The 21,640-nt window shown below is 39.9% G+C and overlaps 1 protein-coding gene across 1 annotated transcript; it reads left to right on the top strand.

Moving 5' to 3' along the window:
• The first annotated feature begins 1,746 nt into the window (after window positions 1-1,746).
• Window positions 1,747-18,483, top strand: frzb (frizzled related protein). Its single transcript, XM_053328690.1, has 8 exons — window positions 1,747-2,010; window positions 7,834-8,082; window positions 14,551-14,586; window positions 14,756-14,815; window positions 16,218-16,283; window positions 17,781-17,985; window positions 18,068-18,131; window positions 18,382-18,483. Exons 1-8 carry the CDS (start codon window positions 1,806-1,808, stop codon window positions 18,439-18,441), a joined length of 945 nt encoding a protein of 314 aa, XP_053184665.1. The 5' UTR covers window positions 1,747-1,805; the 3' UTR covers window positions 18,442-18,483.
• The last annotated feature ends 3,157 nt before the right edge of the window (window positions 18,484-21,640 follow it).

Genomic DNA, 21,640 nt, shown 5'->3' with positions numbered 1-21,640 from the left:
GAAACACTGAGAGGGAATCTGATGGTAAAAAGACTGTAAATGTATCAGATATCACTTGATATGACTAACTCACACTGATGAAGCTCAATAGAAGCTCATCATCTACTTTTAAATGACTGTGTGGACAAACTGTGGATTTAGTCCTCCATCCCTCCCATTGAAAGCACATTAGAAGGAGATATTTTAATAGTCAGTATGAACAGGAGGAATGATTACAGAGAGGAAAACCTTGTTCACTGTTCATATGAAAACCTGACTGCTGCTTTAAGATACACTTAAAAAATCATGAACCTGTCCTTTCACCAGCAAAGGCCCATAGATCTGATTGTGAGGAAAGGACTGGAGGCAGGAGGAAACAGCCATATAGAATTCAAATGATCTACCATTTAAATAAAAAAAACACAGTGCTTGTATATACCCAGCCTTACTGTTCATAGTTTTATCTCAGATAATAAATAAATTATGATAATACAAGCAATCTAGGCAAGTGCCCAGGGGCCCTTGATGTCACTACAGTCACTGTCTGAAACCTAGTATGTCCAAAATTAAATATGGAGTCATAAGGTTTCCACCTGACAGCAGCATTATCCAATCAGAATCAAATAAAAGTTGTTTGGAGGACATGCGCTTCAGTGCCCAGGGGCCCCTGGAGGTACTAATGCAGCCTTAGATATCAGCTTCACTGTGTACTGCTCTTCCAAACATTGATGATACACTGGGGTGGCTTTTATTGTGAAGCAGTCACAGGAAACACAGAGTATTTGTCACATGTAGTTAGTGCTGACATCAAGGACACTACAGTCAATTTTTTGCTTCTTTTTTGTGTGTGTGTGTGTGTGTGTGTGTGTGGGGGGGGGGGGCTTTGGATGAGTTTTAGCTGATGCAGTCACAGTGAGCTGTTAGATGAAGAGCTGCAGGTGACAGGCTTCACTCCAACTCCTTTAACTGTGCTGCTGCTGCTCTGTGGAAAACTACTCACTGTCTGCAGCCTGAAATCAGATTGCGTTTGCTCACGTCATGATGGAAAGGTCAAATTATTGACTTGAGTTCTTTATTAAAACAATGTGAGCTTGCTGCAAGCTGAAGGATTAGAACTTTAGGGCGGATTCTGCTTTACTACCTGACCTCGAGGCAGCGTGGCCAAATGGAGCTTTTAGATCTTTGTTATTCCATAATAATACTGTGCCTTGAATGTGTGTTTAATAGGATGTAATTCCAGCATGGAGCTTTGATACAGTACATTGGGGGGGGGGGGGGTCAAGCAGCTAATTTTGGACCCAGGATACCCAGACACACAGTGCACAGGCAATACACTTTACAGGAGAGCAACAGTAGTCACCAGACAGATATGAAACTGTTAACACTGCTGATTTCATTTCGTATTGACACACACAGACACACACATCTATGAGCTTTTAATGGCTTTACTGGTGTTGACTTTTCATCTAAAAGGAATCTATCTTTTAGTATGGAGGATAACGGGAGAGAAAGAAGAGAGGAGAGAAGGAGGGAGGAGGAGGGGGGGAGAGAAGAAGAGAAGAGAGGTGAGGAGAGGAGGGCAGTTGTAGAGAAGGAGGGATAGAGGAAGAGGAGGAGGTGAAAGTCTGAATAAGAAAGCAGCTCCTCCCGCTTCCTCTAGCTGCCTGCAGACCGGACAGCAGCAGCAGCAGCAGCAGCAGCACAACAGCTCCAATCACTATATAAAAAATAATAATAAATCACCTTTATTTGGATTTAACTCAAGCGAGACTTCACCGGAGCACCGACAGCCGCTGCCGAAGCCTCCTGACCGGACCGGACCAGACATGCTCTCCCCAGGACTCTCCGTGTCTCTGCTGGCCGTGTCCTGCGCGCTGTGGCCGGCTGCGGTCCAAGCGGCGTCCTGCGAGCCGGTGCGGATCCCTCTGTGCAGGTCCATGCCGTGGAACATGACCAAGATGCCCAACCACCTCCACCACAGCACGCAGGACAACGCGGTGCTGGCCATCGAGCAGTTTGAAGGACTGCTGGGTGAGTTATAGAACCAGCCTGGAACTCCTCTTCATTCATTCTGTATACTGGGACTCAAGTTAACACACACTACTCTACTCCAACTCATGTTGCACTTTATGTTTAGAATTTGAATTCATATCTATTTTATTGTTTATTTTTTTCTTTCTCTTCTGTGCACTTCTTTCTCTTTTATGTCAAATAATATAAAATTATATCAAACACACTGTGACAATGTTTATAAATAAAGTATTGTATAGTATTTTATATAGTATTAGTTTTACAATCCCATAATCATAATAGTATTATTAGTAGTAGTAATATCAAAACTACCCTACTGTAGATTCAGTTATGATTATAACATAAATTATATATTATAGGCTATGCATTAGAAATTAAAGGTTTTATTATGTAATGAACTCATTAAATAGCCTAAGTAGTTGACTGATCATGATTAACTGTTATTGAATTAACATAATCATCATTCAAAAATATGAATTGTGTTGGAAGGTAAAATTGACCTTGTTTACTTGGCTCCTGTATTCATGTCCTTGCAGTCAGCCTCCGAAGCATCTTCTTCTTATTCTTCTCCTTCTTAAACCACACAAGCAACTTAAATTATTATTTAATAAAAATAATAATAAAAAATGTTTGAGATAAAACAAGGGGAAAGAAGGAAGGTTAGAAGTGGAGGATATCACAAAGCAAAATATATGTAGCTTTTTACTAAGGGTCAGTCAGAATATTACAGTTTTGCCAAAACAGACAACCTTAAAGGGTTAGTTCACCCAAAATACAAAGAAGACATTTCCTGACCTCCCTCTAGCTGTGTCTGTCTATGCAGATAGTTTTGGTTGACTGTGCAGGTTCAGCAAGTTCATCAGTGTCCCCGATTCTTTCAAATACATTGTCAGGAACTAGTCATGAAGTCTAAGAAATACCCTGTGATGTCACTGGAGTCAACATTAGTTGGGGCTGCAAGTTTGAAAATTAAAAAAAATCTCAGGGTTGTGGAGTTAGAAAGAAGTGAGGATACCAGACTTATGATGCATAACACACCCTATTCTCCAACTAAACTGTTTCCAGTTTAGTTGCATTGTGGGTGGTGTAGGGGCCAGGTTTTTGATGTCTAGTTCCTTTATCCATCATGAGTCTGACAGTGTTTTTAGGAGAACAAAGCTAAGTATTTGTCTGCCAAACCATAGTCGGTAGTGCAAACCTGATTATGAAAGTGGGCACTATTACTCTTTAAATATACGCTTTCAAATGCACCAACCAGATTCCATCTACTTACGTTGTACTGGGCTTAGGCAGAAATCTTACTGACAGATATGTTGAAATCTAGACAAATACACCCAAAACATATTGTTTTCTGGGAATTTGGGTGAATCAACCCTGACCTTAACTTCGCCCGGCCCAGTGACGAATAATTTCTGAGAAATTCCAGAACATGGAAGCTGCATTGATTGGTCTGTCTTACCCTCTTTAACATTTACAGGACAAATCAAAGTGTTTGCTGCTGGAGCAGAGCTGGATCTGATTTGAACCCTTCTGACAGGAAACCTTAAACCATCAGTTCACAAAGAGATCATGGAAACATTTTTGTGGAAACCATCAATCTGATTAAGTTTATTCAACAAAGGAAAAAAATGGCTTTCCTACCAGAGGTCAGTGGTAAAACAGGCGTATTTTAAAGAGCTGGTCTGACTTTACAGCCCACTGATGGATTCTGGTTTGACTGTAGCTCTGATCCAACATCATCATACTACATATCACTGGGTGGCTATTAGAAGACCTGTACATTCCAGTCACTTGGGCGTCTGTAAAACTGGTTATGGGAAGAAAGGGTGACAAATAACAATACAAGCGCCTTATTAAAATACAGTACAGAAGAATATTGTGTACTCGAACAAAGACGCCTTCTCCAAACCTGAATAACGCTTCCATGAATCCGTGATAGATGTAGTCTGGACGTGTTTCTTCCAATAATCTTTCATGTTAAAATGGTTGTCTACAGTTCAGCTGTACTTTTATACTCTTTGAATCACGTGATCAAAGTAGACGTAAGAACTGTTGACACAACCTGTTCATACGACTGAACAGGTGGCTTAATCAGATATGTTGACTTCTTGAGCTTATTGAGGAGCGGTATCCAACAGAGGGAACATTTAGTGCAGGCGATCGCACTACATCAAAGAATTTCTTGCTTTACAAAAAGAATATTACATTATCATTATATTATTAGAATCTAATGAATAGAAAGAATGGCAGCCGAAAATGAGATCCAACCTTTTTATAACTACATATCTGCACTTCAGAATATCAAAGTTAATTCATGGTGAAAAATCGAGGAAAAGTCATCATTTTTAAATGATGGGAGAACCTCCAACCTTATACATGACCCTCTGTTCAGTGCACAGCATGACCAAAAGTACTTTCACTGTGTTAGTAACATACCTTCACACTTCTTCATGCCTTGATCGTCTCTTATCACACCCTGTCCTCCTCCTCCTCCTCTCCATGCTTCTTTCCTGACTTCCACCAACTAAAAAGAAGGAGAATAAATCTGTATTAATGTAGCTTCTCTTCACCACCCTCCCATTAAGGTTTTTTTCTTTAATTTTTAAACATTTTCTCTTCCAAGTCTGCCGTTTTAAGGCTCCCTTCAGACCTGCAGCAAGCCTGTGATGTTGTGCGAAACAGTACAAGTGTTGGAAAGGAAAATGTTATCAAGGTTGATTGAAATGATGGATAAAACTCACAAAATCCTTTAACTAACCATGACAGCAAACTTTTTCCTCAGTTTTGATTTGTTCAGCCATGAATCCTGTAGAGAGGAATTTTGAAACTCAACTCAGAACATAAAACTTTGAACTGGAAACAAAGTTTGGGGATTTGAGGAGGCTATGGGGCATTATAAAACAAGATGAAGAGGTTACCGCCATGCTAGCAGCTCTGTGAGGCTGTTCTTCAGCACAGATGTGCTAGGGGCTAAATGTTAAAATCAGAATACTAACATGCTCACACTGTCAGTAGCAATACGCTGATGTTTAGCATGTATAAGATTTACCAGGTTAATCATCGTGGCAGACTGTGTTTTCATGCTAACATTAGTGTATGGTTAAAGGTAAAGTTGAGTATTTGACAGGTTAAAGGTGAATTCAGTAAAGATTAATGACATGAATGGATTGTTGTTGGTCCAGTAGTTTTCATATTGTTTGCTCTTTTTGTTCTGTTGTGAGCTGAGGTGGTTTTTACTGTCAGAATGTTCATTATCATGGAGGGTCGATCCATCCAGCTGTATTGCAGCCAAACCGTTTTATGGTTTTCTTTAATCCAAAAGGTAATAAAACCAACTCAGATTGATGCAGCTGATCATTAAACACAAACTGGCCTGAAGGTTTACCCAATTATGAAAAACATATTTTCTCCCCTTGCTGCAGTGGTATCTATCCATACAGATGGTTTTGGCTTTCTGTTCACATTTCTGAACGTGAGATTTCTGCGTCTCCCTCATTACAATGGAGCTGAGTGGAATTTTGTTTGTGGCAAACACATGACTTTTCAAAATGTTGAACAATGTTGAGGTGGGATCAGAACTGGAACAAACTGCTTTCTCTTCAGACAGAAACTTTGCTTCTCTACATACCTGCTGTTACTGAATATTACAGACTGTGTGGTTTTGATAAGTTGAGCTAATAAAGCTGCTCTGCAAATCTGCACGTTCCGAATATACACCATCTCCATCTGTAAACTGAAATCTATCTGACACTGTGAGTAGGTGTATTTTAGCATGCCATATCACTTTCTTTATCTTTCTATCTCTCAGTAGAAAGTAAATATTACACACTTCCTCTATTGAAACAGTGGGTTGTACTGTGAGCTGATTTAGTCTGATCATTAAGTCAGTTTTCAGTACTTTTTTAACCAGGATGCAAAGCTTGTTTGATCATCTAACAGCAAGTTTCTGGAGGTTAAAGAGTATGGTGGTATGAACTTCTCTCTCAAGATCTCTTTATGTACACTAGTGGCATGGCTCGTGTCAGTCAGATGACCACTTTGGTCAAGACAGATATTTCAACAGCTATTAAATAAATGGCCATGACATGTATGCCAGAATGTTCCCCACACTTTTCCTGTAGCACCATCAGCAGTTTTTAGAAAAATGTCCACATGAAAGTGACTTTGTGGTCTGTGGATTACTTCTCCACTTCCACTGTACTGGGCACTGACGTTAGAAAGAGATATTGCTGCTGTGCTGTGTGTGCAGCACAAATGAAATTCAATTCAGCTGCATTGTTTTGGGTGGAGGCAGAAATGTCAGAGACAGATATTTCAATACCTGGAAAAATAAAACCAGAAGTATGTGCTTTAGGAGATTCCTCTGGAGCCAAGAGAGAAAAAAGGGTTTTTTAGTAGTCTGTGGTCTGGATAAGCTGTGATGTTTGGAATAAAGTTGTGATTTGTGGTAAGAAAAACTAATTTTGAAATGTTGTTAACTGTAAGAAAAATCAAATTCAAAGGCATGTGAACAACCTTGACAACTCCCATAATGTTTCATGATACATGGACATCTGTCTTCAATAAATACATTTTAGGTATTGGCTGAATTTTGAGCTCAGCTGAGGTTGAACGAGCGGAAAGGGAAAGTGGAAAGGCAATAAGCTTTAACCAGAAAAAATGCCCTAATGAAAGACCTGCAGACCAGAAACCAGGAAGCGGTTTCAGGTCACAAGTTCAAAATATTTCTGTGACTTCATTGTGAAGTCGAAGCCAAACCTCAGTGTTGTTCTGCTATAAAAATGTTGATTTGTCCTCTGCCCGGTGTTGAACTCTGTCTGGTCCAATTCTGTGTGGAACATGCAGCAGGATGGCAGTCAGTAGAAGTCCTGTGTGTGGTCAGCCAGAGGTTTTGAACCTTCAGTGATGTAGAAGGAAACCGCCCACAGTCTCAGTGAGATGTCAGACTCGCACATCTCTGTTGCTTCACACCTAAGACGTAATTTTGTGCTGTGGACAAAAACATGTTTAATTTTCTTTTTCTGAAATTTGTGTTCATTTAATGACGTTATAAGATCAAATGTGAGTGAAAAGTATGAGTTTGCTGTTGTTTCTCAACCGACCTAGTCTATGTGAATTATGACTCATCTCTGCAGGCTCTGAAGCTGACAGGTAAAGGTGAATGACAGCAACAGGGAAGAATCCTCTTCCTTTAGCAGCTTCAGAAGTAACATTAATGTGCTTTTGAGACAGAATCTGTGATAACTTTTGCAACCTTGCCTAACCCTATACCACTTTGCCAGTAGAAAAGCTTGCTAGCTTCCACTTAAAAATACTAAAAAACATGGTAGTTGACAGGGCATGTCCTCAAATGTCAGTCAGCTACTTCAATGGGAAATCCTCAAATATGTCCAAAAATGATTTAACCCTCCTGTTGTCCTCAGGTCTACTTTGACTCTGGAGGTGTTAGGGGTTAGGCTTAGGTTTGGGGTTAGTCACCAAAAAATAGTATAAGTAGTATAATTTCATTTAGGAAATGAGGCCTGTTGACTATACTTTCCAATAATATGTGTAAAACCTGTGGTAATAAGTTGGAATGAAGTTTGCTAAAAAGGTCTAACACAGAATTTGGTGATAATCTATACCTTATGCTTTATTAGAAGTCAAAGGACTAGTCAAGCATGGCCGACAGGAGGAAAAAAGGAGGGTTGGAAAATAGTACTATAGTTTATGTTTCCTTACACAAAAAGTGCTTAAAGTGAGGGGTGCTACATCTCAAACTGTACCAAAGAAATTCCTGCTGATGAGGGGAACACTCCTGGTGACTGTCCTATGTGTTTTCAGGTACTGGCTGCAGTCCGGATTTGCTCTTCTTCCTGTGCGCTATGTATGCTCCCATCTGCACCATCGACTTCCAGCACGAGCCCATCAAACCCTGCAAGGCAGTGTGCGAGCGCGCAAAGTATGGCTGCGAGCCAGTTATGAAGCGCTACAACCACAGCTGGCCCGACAGTCTGTCCTGCAGCGAGCTGCCGCTGTATGACCGCGGAGTCTGCATCTCACCTGAGGCCATCGTCAAGGCAGAAGGGCCAGGTATCACTGCTTTTATTATTTATGTTATCTTTATCATTACATTATATGTGACTGCTATGTTTCTTCCAAGGCAGTGGATAATTGGTAGGTGGCCTATCAATCAATCAGTCTTGCCTTGTGATTGTGTGTCAAGACGAAGGTGAAGATGATAAAGATAAACCACAGTCATAGAAAAAGGCGATGGCAGTGACAAACAGCCCCGACAGACAAAAATATGTCTGTACAAGTTGTGTTCATGTTAGATTCTGCAGAACATGATTTATGACCTATGTCAGTGTTCAGTGCCAATTCAGGAAGTATCGTCTTCAATTTTGTGATAGTAAGACCTTTCTTAGCAGTAAGATTGCACAGACTGGAGGTAGAGATTTCACAATCCAGCAATTAATGTTGGATGAGGTTCAAAGTTCATTCTTGTCATTCTTGAAAAAGCAGTTGAGAAATTATTTCACCACTAGTTTCAATCTGTAGCTGTTGTGAAGCTACGAAACAGCTACTAAATAGACTTTGTGGTAAGATTGTCTTCTCAACTACTCTTTCTAAGGTCACCAAAAAATTCTGAACATAAACATTTGAGCCAACATAGACAAGAAGTCTGTAAAGTTCTGAGAAAAATGGAAAATTTGAACATCGACAATTCCATAACAATCAAATTCCCTCTGCTGATGAAGATCACATGATTTGATTGAAAGCTGTTTGAAACAGTAGAATGGACCTCATGGTAAGATTATTTTTTCAACCAATTAATGTTGGCTTTTTTACTGTAACCATGATCATTCCCAAACCAAAAGTGGCCTAAAGTTTACCGTATTGTAATCATCTTATTGTAGAAATAAATCTTTTCACAAGCACAGCTCAGTCAAACACGTCTGGTTTGAATAAGACAGTGAATGTTTTGAATGTTTTCCCACAATTATGAGCATGTGGTCCAATTTCAAAATAAATTAAAGAGAGATGTTACTGTACGTTAACGATTAGGAATGCATGATATCCAAAGGTTTACTAATATCTGATGACTGATGGACATTTCAGCCAACATTTTGTCAGCTGTTGTATATTCTACCGTGACTGTGCCCTTTGTTGCAGATTCTGTGGTCTATAAACTCTGATTTATTTGACTTGACCCATAAACACTCTGCTGTTTCCAACAGTCTGTTGAGCTCAGATTACTGGCACCCACATCGATAAAAAACTTTTATTCTGTTGTGGGATTCCTTAGATCCCTGAACATCTCCCTGTGAGAAATAGTTTCTATCAGTATCAAAAGGAAGAAATATGCAGCCTTCCTTTATCACTTAGTTCAAGCTTTAACTGGAACATATTCGGTACATTTCCGGGTCTATATTTTAAATCTGGGTATCTACTGGAATACCTTCAAAAACTTAATTTACTTATACTGAGCCTTTCTGCTGCCCCTCAGTTCAGCCTCTGTCTGAAAGAGGCCATTTTAGCTCCTGTTCTTTTAAGCCCCCCCTCCCCCCCTAATGATCCCACTCTCTGGCCAGCATCAGGAAGTTGAAATGGAAAGTTGAAGTGGTACTCCAAATGGAAACTTCTCAAAGACAATCGTTTACATTTAAGGTGAAATCCAATCCAAAGTATGCAAGTGTATAACACAGACAACCCATGGAACAACAAACAACAAAGGCTACCAATGCTAACAATTAACCAGTGACTGATTGGCTTATCAGAGTAGTGCAATATATAGCATATGGCTAAAAGTATGTGGACCTTTTGTGTACTTGCAGTTTTTGGTCCTTAGATTCAATGAAGGAAATCATCTAACTATAAATCAACAACTCTCTGTCTGTCTGTATGTATGTCCTTCATGTATCTCAAGAAACGTTCATTCGATCGACTTCCACCTTGGCAGCTCTATCACTGGGGACTCAAGGAAGTGCAGTGTCAAATTTGGTGCAATTTGGATATACGACTTGTTTAATATTAATAAACTTTAAATAAACAAGTGATCAGCGAGCCGCTCAGCAGCAGCGGGACATCAGCAACTGCATGTCATGAGCACAGAGCTGTACAGTGAGTCAGAGAAAAATATCTTCACATGGCGTGCTTGGACACACGACACATTTAATATTAATAAACTTTGAATAAACAAGAGAACAGCGAGCCACTCAGCTCTGTGTATGAGTATGCTGTCCAGGAGTAAAGGGTGTTGAAGTGGTGTTGGAGAGCAGCATTTCTATGAATGTGAAAATGAAAATTTGGATCAGTGTGGCTGGATATTCTTACTCAGAATAAAATGTGATGATTTTGAAATAGCATAGGGCCTAACTGGAAATAGCTAAATTGGGTGTGCAACAGTCAAATAATGAAAAAACTATTGAAAAAACTGAGCTTGTTCATTAAACCCTGATGTCCTTTCATGAGTTGCTCTGATTATTTCCTTTTTTGTTTTCAGATTTTTTTTGTACTCCTTAATAATAAAACCTACTCCATAATATAGCCATGAGCCATGAGCACAGCTGGTCAGAGAAAATTTGTTTCACATGGTGCGCTCTAAAAAGATGAAAGTAGACAGTGAAAACAGAGCTTTTAATCAAGAAAAATCAAGAGGGAACAGACTTTTAGGCTACTTCCAACAGGCAATTCAAAACCACTATTTAAGCATAAATCTTTTTGAGAACATACCCGGTCAAATGATCCAAACTGAAGCCACAGAAAATTAACGATCTAAGAGTCCAATATGATCAATCCACTTTATTCTAGGATGCACATCAAAAGCTCTCTGTTATGTATTTTATATTTAAATAAATTACACATGAAAATAAAATAGATTCACTATTATAGTACTTAACATCTGTGTCTAATAGAGTTATTTTATTTCATGTTGTTGGTGTATATACTCATTTGCACTGCACATCAACAGTTTTAATGTATTGAAGCAGTGGCAGGAGGCCAATCAGCCACATTTTGAACAGATACTGAACAAGTGATATTTTATTTTGAAAGCAGTTTGGGAAAGGCCCTTTCCTGTTTCAACATGACAATACCCCTGCACACAAAGCCAGCTCCACAAAGAAAAGCTTTTCCCAGTTTGATGTATAAGTGCTTGACCGGCTTGCACAGAGCCCTGACCTCAGCCCCATCCAAACCTTTGGAATGAATTGGATCACCGACTGTGAGCCAGATCTTGTCACCCAACATCTGTGTTGGACGTAATGCTCTTGTGGCTGAATGGGAGCAAATCCCTACTGCCAGGTTCCAATATCTGAAAGCCTGAAACCAGAAGAGATATCCATGCTTTTGGAATGACATAGTCAACAGTCACATATGACTAAAATGTGTGACCACACGCTTTTGGCCAAGCAGCATATCTGACTATTAAAAAGTCTGTCGTCATAATTTGTTGTTTTTTATTTATTCTTGTGAGTGTATATTCTCAGATCCCCTTGAAAACAAGATGATGCATCTCTAATGCATCTCAATTATCCTGATATAATAAATTTGACTAATTTGCTCGTACAGCCTTAATATGGAGGTGTGATCTAAATAAGAATACAACACTATTTGAAAAAAATGAAGACTTCTCGAACAGATAGCGCGAGTCACTTCCCCTCCGACTTCACTCCCACTGACTTTCTCAAAGAGCTCCTTGATACAGGCGACCCACTCATTTTACACTATAAACCCCTCACTGTCCTCTGCTTCTTTAAACAGAAGTTGGACCAGTCTTGAAAAAAACTCATCTCAATCCCCTTGACCTCCATAACGATACACCCACGTATCTCCTGGCCTGGCTCGGCTCAGCTTAGCTCAGTGGGGTTTTGGGATTTTCCCTCAGTGTGACTTGTTGATTTGCTGAGGTCCAGTCAGGGTGGATAATTTAAGCCATTCCACTGATTTTCAGCGGGACTCCAACCTGAATGTTGCTGTTCAGATGTTTGTCTCCTGTAGGAACAGAAATCTAAAGCAGCCACAGTAGGGCTCCATTCATTGCTAACTTGCTGTTGCATTCAAAGAAGCTCTGATATTGGATAACTGAGTGCACTGAATAGCACAGCTCTGCTGTCACAAAATATAACCCAATGAGAAGTTCTCTTTTCTTACTTGTATACAGACACTACATATGAGAACAGGAGATGAGTAAACAAGACTAAGCATCCATGATGCTTTATTTACCTTTGGCTGTGCTATGAGCTACTCCTAATATCAGCATACTAATATGCTCTGAATGACAATGCTAACATTGTGATGTTTAGCAGGTAATGTTTACCATTGTCACCATCTTACTTTAAGCACATGCTAAATGGCCCTAAAGTCAAAGCACATGGTAATCAGGGGATCACCAAAGTCATTGGGATTCGTGAATGTCTGTACTAAATTTTCAAGGCAATACATCTAATCAAATTCAAGCGGCAACATGAAATTCATCCGTCATACATTGAACTTTTCCTACAATGGCATGTCAAAATGTCTCCCACAAAAAGGCCTATCAATAAGCAAATATGGACACTTTGAAAAGGGTCCTGGCAATTATGGTTATATGTTTACACAGAAATTATCCAAAATGTACAAAAAGACTGCATCAGCCTTGACACTTTTTAAAACATTCACGACTCTCATCACAGATATAACCTAAAGTCCGAGACACAGTCTAATTACATTTCTGTTCCCCAGTGGAGGAACCTTTTAAATTGTAATCTCCATTAACATGCACTACTAACCCTATCAGGGCAATCCATGCATTTATCCATCCATTTTTTTATTGCTTGGGACTGGATCACAGCAGCAGCAGACTAAGCAAACACCTTGTGGAAGTTCCCAAGACATTCCTTAGCTGGGATAGTCAGTGTGTTCTGGATTTGCACAAGAGGTTTCCTCCCTGTTGGATGTCCCCAGAAGTCCTCATAAAGGGAGGCATCCTAATCAGATGCTCAAAGTATCCTAACTGGCAGAGGAGCAGCAGTTTTACTAATAGCTCCTTCCGGATGTCTAAGTCCCTCACCCTATCTCAGAATGGACACTCATTTTGGTTGATTGTATCTGCAATCTGTTTTCTTGGTCAGTACAAAGCTCATAGCCATAAGTGAGAGTTTAAATGTGCACAATATATGGATCATGCATTCCATTAGATTTCCAAATTCATTAAATAGGACTTGGTGTTACAGTCCATAAAGATACAGCATTTTACTTGCCATCGTGGACTCGTTCTGGGATATGACCACCAGATGGAGCCACCATTGTGGCACCTCATCAGTTGTGTACCTTGACGTCAATGGGTGTTTCGGCCTTTTATAACAAGACAGCCTCTGTCAAGACAGGCCCACTGCAGGTTGATCAGTCCTGGGTGTGTGTCTCATGGTTGGCTCCTCTGTGGTCACTTGGGAGCCCAGACGGTATCTGTGCTCGTCAGTCACAGCCAATGACTGCACCTTTCCGCTGTGTTGGCCAGGACTTTGATTGCCTTCCTCTTGGCCTGCCCTGAGACTTCTATCACTCAAGAGCATTATGGTTCAACTGGCGATGAACCCACTGCACCCCACTTCCACTGGATTAACTTCCAACTTCCAGCCTCTCCCTGCAGCTTCAGCTGCCACGTCTGCGTAGCACAGCTTCTTGCATTCTGAGGCCTGTTCCACCACATCCTCCTGGGAGACAGCTGGATGAGGTAGGCACACCAACAGGAATTTCACCAGAAGACCTGATCTGGTTGCAAGTTGGTAGTTGCAATCTCAGGTGGAGTTATGAGTTGCTGGCCCTAGTCAGCAAACATTTCCCAGTCCATGGCTCCATACAGTAGGCTTGAGTTGAGATGAGAGGCTGGGCGCTTGTTTCTTTCCCTCACGAATGAATTATGGCATGTGTGGGAATTTGACCTGGGGTTTTGAGAGGCAGGGCATTTGTCTCTCTTGGTCTCCAGTTTCACTACTAAGCACTTGAGCACTTGATTGTGTCACCAGGTGTATATGCCTTGTGTCAGGCTGGTCTTACAGCCTTTCAAGATGTGCTTGAGTGTTGCTGGAGCTGAACACAAAGGACAGGTTGGATCCTCTCCCAGCCAGAGCTTCATATACTTGACCTTTTCCACTTGAGACAGCATCTCACTCCCAAGTCTGAGAATTAACTTTACATTTTAAGCTCCATTATTGGTGAGGCCTTAACAACAGATAAATCATGAGGATGGTGTTTATTCTGTCAGTCACTTTCATTTTGTGGCTGTAATAAACACTGCAGCCTCCAGGGAACACTTTAGCAGGACTGGACTGGTCAAAATCACTGATTTGTTCTTCTTTGTACAATATGTACACTGTCTGTGATGCTGCTAAATGAATAGTTGTGGAGTAAATAATAATCATTTCTCTGTGCCGTTTTTTTTTCACTGTTCTGTTGACCACTGTGTCAAACTGTCAGAACATCCTCTCCCATGTTTCCTGTTGTTGTATTATGTGATAACAGGACAAAATGGATCTGATTTCTTTCTGTTCTGACCAGTGTTACTCTGTGTCTCTATAGATCCATACAACCAGGACCCAGCCAGATGTAACCCAGGTGAGCCTGACCTTTGACCTTCTCTCTGCCAAAACTTTTTGATCGTTTTCTGGAAAGCTAGCCAGTGCTGATGTGCATCAGAACACAGACTAGAACAGTCTAGAAACCAGTTTAACAAATTCATTAAAAAGCTGATGCAGGTGTGTTCTTGGTTTGATACTCTTGACAGAATCCAGTCCAGACTTTCCCATGGACTCCAACAACCTCCACTGCAGAGGACCCAATGGAGGTAAACTGTCTGTCTAACTGTCTCTACCTCTGTCCCAGTTAAGGCTTCTCCCCCTCAGAAGTTTTGAAGGTTAAGGTATTGTCAAATTAGCCTTTGGTTTCCAATAAACTACCGAAACAAAACCATATTCAACCCAGAAAAAGGTTGTGATGAAAACAAATATTTATCAGAGAAATCAGGGTAATACTGTACTAAACAAGGTGGTGGCTTGCTGTTAGAATAATGACTTTTCCAAACAGAGTGAATCACTTTTTCTCTTTACTGACTGTACACACGTCATGCTTGAAGTTGTTAGTCTGCAGGTTCCAAGTGTAGTGGGAGATGCAGTTAATACTCAAAGGACGGTATTGTAATGTGACTGTACCATGTTCGTGTTATAGGAACTGCACTCCAAAATGGTGCCATGAATGAAAATTGCTCGTCAGGAACATAAGTCAAATATGTTTCTTGCATTCCATATTGGGCCACTGAGTATACACAGTGGTGTTTTTCCTGCTGGCCTCGCCGTTCTTGCTTGGTATACTGGCCAGTAGACTTTACAGACATTACACACATAAAAGTATATTTTCCAGGCTCTGACAACGCTTTGCAAATATGAAACCTTCATGGTTTAAACATTCACAATGCAAACAAGAATAATTTACCTTGTTTTCAGTTTGTGGTGCATTTTAACAGTTTTATAAATACCTCTTTTATAATGGCAGTATATGCCAAAAATACTTTTAGCGTCTTTTTTCCGTTTTTTTTTGCAGTACTGCAACTAGCCACTTGGGGCAAATTGGCAGCAAGACTGACTGGCAGCATGGTATCCAGCTCTCTAAATACATCTATGAACTTTGCTTTTAGTAGTCTGACCCTACACTGGATTTACTGGTCATCAGCTCTAAGACCAACACTAAACAAGTGACCGATACATTCTGGAATTCTGAGCATACACTAAAGCTGTTTCTGAAATCACTCCCTCATTCATGTTTTTACAATTTCATACATTAAACTCTCAATAGTTTACTCCAGAGCACTTACGAGTCATCCTTTGGCATCATTAATGAAAGGTGTAGTGTTGAATGGCACATGTAGATTGTGTATACATTTTGGGGAGTTAGGATTGAGCTTTTCACAATTATGAATTTTCGACTTATTAATACCATTCTGGTGGATAATTGGGAAAATCAATCATACAACATTCTTGAGTTAACATGAGCATGGGACTCATCCCCATCCATTCTTTATTGAATGAAACATTGTATGACAAAATCACTCTGGAAATGTGGAGGTGGAGCCTGAACCCAGTCTCTTTTTCTTTTCAAAATTATGATCACAGAATCACCCACTGTGTGTGTGTGTGTGTGTGTGTGTGTGTGTGTGTGTGTGTGTGTGTGTGTGTGTGTGTGTGTGTGTGTAGATCGCTGCAGATGCAAGCCAATCAAAATGGGTTTGAAAACTTATCTGAAGCACAACTATAATTACGGTGAGTCATCTGGGACTTTGTTAAATTTTTTCAAATGTAACTGTTGATCAATCTGCTTTACTCTGACATAGTTATACGTAAGAGTACCTGCTGGTATGTTAATGACAATGACAGTTATCAGAATATGAAATAATAGTAATGAAATAATATTGTTGAGCATTGAATCCCTGCTTGTAATGCTAAAGTGTTTCCTTGATGATCCCACTAGGAGTTTTAATACATTAATCACATATTAAGGGGTGTAATTTGTGACTTATCTTCCATCAGTCAGGATCTGAGTCTGTGGAAGTCTGTTGGTACATTTCCAAACCAGGTGTGTGAAGTTTTAAAGTGAGAATTTAGTCTGAGCATTAAATCTGACAGCCAATCATCACTCCTCAAGGCTACAAGTGAAAAATAGGCATCATCACACATCTAGATATCTAGTCTGAATGCTCATTACTTCATTTGTTATGAGCATTAATCATACTGCTCAATAAAGCTGTACAAATCTTTTTAGCATCATTGAACTCCTCAGTGGATTCTTTCTCTCTGACCAGTTTTTCAAAAGCTAAAAGACCAGAAAGGCTTTTCCAGATGATTGCAGCACACAGGCATGATTTGGCAAACCCAGTAGAGATTTCCATGTGGAGTTCTGGAGCTCACTAGTGCCTTTGGCAACAGAATCAGTTTGAAGAAGATTTTCGTCTTTTTTTCCAGTCATCATTAAAACCAAGAGCTCACTTTCCAAATATTCAGATATTATTAAAACACAAGAGTTTAGTGAAGCTTGATTTCATGTCAGAGTGCATAACAAGGTTGTCTAAATGAATGGATTATAATTTGGAAAGGAAGGTCATTGGTGGCAGCAAGTAAGATCTCATTTTGTCTTGTTGGAATCTCCACAGGATGACAGAAATGAATTAACTGTCAAGTCTTCTTTCAAACAGGACAATAACAAGACACTTACAAATATTAAAAGTGCACCAGCTCATAGAAATTTGAACAAAAAGGGGCTTATGTATGGACTTAATCAATGAAACAGGTCTTATTTGTGAAAAATGTCCAGCACCTGGATGATTGAGAATCCAGCTTCTTGGTTGGATGTAGTGTAGAGTGATGTGGTAGCATTTCTTTATTGGCTTCTTGAGTGTTACCTCTTGTTGGTTTCTAATGGGACCACAGTAATATGTGCTAACACATCAGTATAACATAAGTGCTTCATAATCATCAATCCAAATGTGACTTCCAACTTCGGCCCATTCACACCAGAAGGTGAGACAGCAAGATTAATCCGGACATCTTCACAAAATGTGTGATTCTAGACACTTGATGATGTAGTGACTACTTGTAGGACTTTCCACTACAGATGGCAAGCTATTTGCTAATATGCTAGCAATATTAAAGCCCTGACTTGTAATCTGTTTTGTGAGCTCAGACTTCTTGACTTCTTCAGATTATAACAAAGGAAAGTTGAATATTCAAATGTCTCCATGTATGCTGATGACTTATCTTCAGTGATCAGGGCAAGGGTGAGGGAGGTGAGGAATCGTGGTCTGGAGCCCACGGCAGTGGTGGAGGTGAAGGAGGTGCTCAAGTCTTCCCTGGTCAACATTCCCAAGGAGACGCAGACACTCTACTACTCTTCCTCTTGCCTGTGTCCTACTCTGTCTCCTGGAGAAGAGTACCTCATTATGGGCTATGAGCATGAGGAGACATCCAGGTATGAGAAGGACAATTGTAAAATCAATAGTAAAGGTATTGTTAATAATATATACCTGACTGTGAGTGTGTATGCATTGCAGATTGCTCCTGATCGACGGCTCCATTGCTCAAAAGTGGAGGGACAAAATGGGCAGGAAGGTCAAGGTGCGATTCACCTCCAAATACACACACATACACAGGCAGCAGCAGTTTTTCATCCAAAACACACCATTGCATCTCCTGTTTTTCTCTATGTGAACACACCTGCAGCGGTGCACTATTCTGTGGTTTTTATTGCAATGGCAGGAGAAAAACATTTGGTCAATTTTTTTTACTTATAAAGTTGCTCAAACAATACATTGGCAAGATGGCAGCAATTCCATTTCATTTACTGTCTTTTTGTCTTTATGTCCAGAGGTGGGATCAGATCCTGCAGGGAAAAGGCAGAGGAGCTCAGCGCCGGAGTCGCCACTGAGATCTGAGACCTGACTCTGTGCTCTGTGTGTGTGTGTGTGTGTGTGTGTGTGTACATGCGTATGGGTCTGTCATAGACTACTTTCAGACTAATGTCACACTTAGGACCAGTTAATTGAGGACATATTTTCCAATTGGAGACAAAAGCCATGTCCCCAATTTGGTAAAAGTTGATTTTTAGTTAGGTTCAGGTTAGGGTTAGGGTTAGTAGTGGTTATGGGTAAAGTGGTTAGAGTTAGGGTAAGTATGTAGGAAATGAATGTAAGTCTGTGTAATGCCCCCCAAAAGTGACCTAGGACAATGTGTGTATGCGTGTGTGTGTGTGTGTGTGTGTGTGTGTGTGTGTGTGTGTGTGTGTGTGTAGATATTGCACTATCACAAGCTGTTGTAGCTGAATGTAGTTCATCTCTTCATATATCAGACTGATTGGAGCCTGATTTTTGCCATTTATTATCTTTGCACAAGCATAATTTAGTGTGCGTTTAGTATAAGTGTGTTGGTCAGAGTGTGCGTGTGTTTGTGTGTGTGTGTATTGTGTTGGTTTGTGTACACCTAAAGCACTCAATAAAACAAGTGGGGGGGAGGGGGGGGGTTGGAGCTTGTAAACTGTAGTACTAAACCTACACACAGGCATACAGTATGTACATGACACTTTTATGGAACAATTTGTTTTCAGTGTTGGCCATGCTGGTTCCACAGCTCCTCTCCATGGTTCCATTTGTAATAATACTGAATGTTGGCCATGTTATCATGTTGTTTTGTTGGAGAACATTTACATGACATGAAAGCCATTTGGATTTTGACATTTGGACTACGATAGATCTGTAGCAACCTGAACTTTTACTGCAACAGAACTCAACAGAAGAGGAAAGAATACTGGTGCTTTATTCAGACAGCATCAAGACCAACAGAAGCAACAACTACAAGCAGAACACCAGCAGCAGACTACAGGCAGACGGAGAGTTCACTTACTTCTTCAGTGTTGGTGGATCCAGTGTCTTCCTCTGGTCTCCATATCTGAATATTCTGTTGAAGGAGTTCAGAGTGTGCCACTGGAATAATTATACATTTTGTGTTTAGGTCTGGTCAATCATTGAGTTGATCAATTTAAAACTGCTCTGTGGATTGGACCTAATTTTATTTCTATGTGACACAATTCCCAATTGAAAGACAGCTGTCTGTGAATTGATCACAACATGGAACATGTTAATTAACAAGTTAAGAAATTAACTGTGAAACTGAATGACAGATTATCAGATAAAAATAGATAATTAAATAAATATTAAAGCTGCATGCAGTGAAGAATGTTGATAACTTTTCAAGGTCTTAAGATGATGCTGAGCAAATTTGAAGTTGGTCAGATTTAAATCTCTAGTAGGAGTTCGTTAAAGTATGAGGCGTGGAAATCGCAAAAATGGCGCCAAAATCTGAAATTCAAATCAAAATTGCCGACTTCCTTTTGGAGTTAGGGTATGGGTCCAAGAGACTTTATTGTGTGTCTTTACGTGATACATATGCATACCGACTTTGGTTTGTCTACGTCAATGTGGAGCAAGGGGCTCAATTTTCTTAATTTTCTAGGGGGCGCTGGTGAGTCATTTTGTGATGGCCATTTCACATTTTTCACCAGGTTTGAAAAATGCATGAGCAAATTTTCATGACTTTTCGGGCACGTTTAGGCTCTCAAAATATGTTTGTTTGACCAAGAATTATTCTTACAGATTTAACAGGGCCTTCACACTGTCAGTGCTCGGGCCCTAAATATTACTTCTTAATCATTTTTAGACAAAACAAAATAATTATGAACTGACAAATCAAATGAGTTTTTACATCTTTTTTATTTTAATGCAAAACGTATTGATTTATTAACACTGGCACACTCCAGACACCATGTAAACACCTATCTTTTGCCTTATTATAGCAACTAATGTTGTATTGATAGTTGACGATGATGTTGATGAAACGTAATCTTTTTTTTTTTTTTAATTTTATTAGGCAAAGTTGATAATGTCATGTGACACACAGTGTTATGTTTTCTCATGTGCTGAGATGGAAGTGAAGGTGAATGTTAAACCATTACTGAGGCACACTGCTTGTTTTATTGATGTGATATCTTTTCTGTCGGATATTGGGGAGGGGTGTAGCAAGGTTGGAAAAGTTGGAAAATTACTTTTCTGTCCTATACTTCTATTGAAATCTACACAGATAAGGATGCGTTTCCTGTTTTGATGTCATCTCCAGCTGGTTCCAGCAGACTTTCACTTCAGAGTTTAACTCTGGTTGTGAGTTTTTAGTGATGGTCAGCCAGTATAGTGACCACGCTGATCTCTAGTGTTACCCCCGTCGTATCTGTGACATCAACTCCAACAGAAAAGTAATGTGACAGTCCCTTTATAGAAGATCAGTTTCTCCATTTGACTGTTAGAGTGAAGACTCTCTGGAAGCAAGAATATCCAGTGACACTGCATTTGCCCCATTCTTTCATATTTCTATGTGTCGATGTTTAGATGCATGGTAAGAATTGTGGCAAGCAGTGTGTAAATATGCAACCTAGCACTTTCTCCAACAGTTTTATGAAATATCGAAAGAAAAATTGAGGAAACTACAATATGATCTCAACAGCAAAGTGCAAAGTACACTGGCTATGCCCGGATATGCATTCCACAAACCTACAAAGTGAAGTCATAGTCGAGGTGTTGTAGTTGGGACTCACTTTCATCCTATATAATATGAATATGAGCAAATCTCCTTTCTCCACATCTTTACTAATGAGCTGTAAGAACTGTCCAATAGGCTCTGGAAGGAACCGGGATGACTACAAGAAAGGTATTTAGAAGGGATTTTCACGGCAGGTATTTTGACATGACATGTGGAAAGTAGAAAAGGCACAGGTGTTACTAATAACAGTGTGACAATGAGTTCAGCAAGTCCCAGAAATCAAAGCAGTTCATGGAATTCAATCATTTTATTATTCAAACCTGTGTTTTTCCCACCTGGCATGTCAAACTGTGAAAAATGCCTGATAGCAAGTCCTTTTACATTTCTATTGCAACTTTAAAGAGCAGACTGGAGTTCCTGCTGTCCGAACAGTACTCTCATTAGTGCTCAGTAACTCTGTTCATGTAAACACACTAACACTCAATACTACCCTACTCTTATCAGTAAACTTTACTAACACTGATATTTTCAACTCTGGTCTC

This window comes from Scomber japonicus, chromosome 11 (genome assembly GCF_027409825.1).
Source record: "Scomber japonicus isolate fScoJap1 chromosome 11, fScoJap1.pri, whole genome shotgun sequence".
Taxonomy (NCBI): domain Eukaryota; kingdom Metazoa; phylum Chordata; class Actinopteri; order Scombriformes; family Scombridae; genus Scomber; species Scomber japonicus.
This window is presented reverse-complemented; position numbering and strand designations above follow the sequence as displayed.

What these genes read in the sequence shown, in the direction of transcription:
- frzb (XM_053328690.1), top strand. Translation starts at nt 1,806, where the DNA reads ATGCTCTCCCCAGGACTCTCCGTGTCTCTGCTGGCCGTGTCCTGCGCG. An exon ending in CGTCAAGGCAGAAGGGCCAG is followed by an intron (nt 8,083 to 14,550) that starts GTATCACTGCTT and finishes GTGTCTCTATAG; the next exon opens with ATCCATACAACCAGGACCCA. An exon ending in CTGCAGAGGACCCAATGGAG is followed by an intron (nt 14,816 to 16,217) that starts GTAAACTGTCTG and finishes GTGTGTGTGTAG; the next exon opens with ATCGCTGCAGATGCAAGCCA.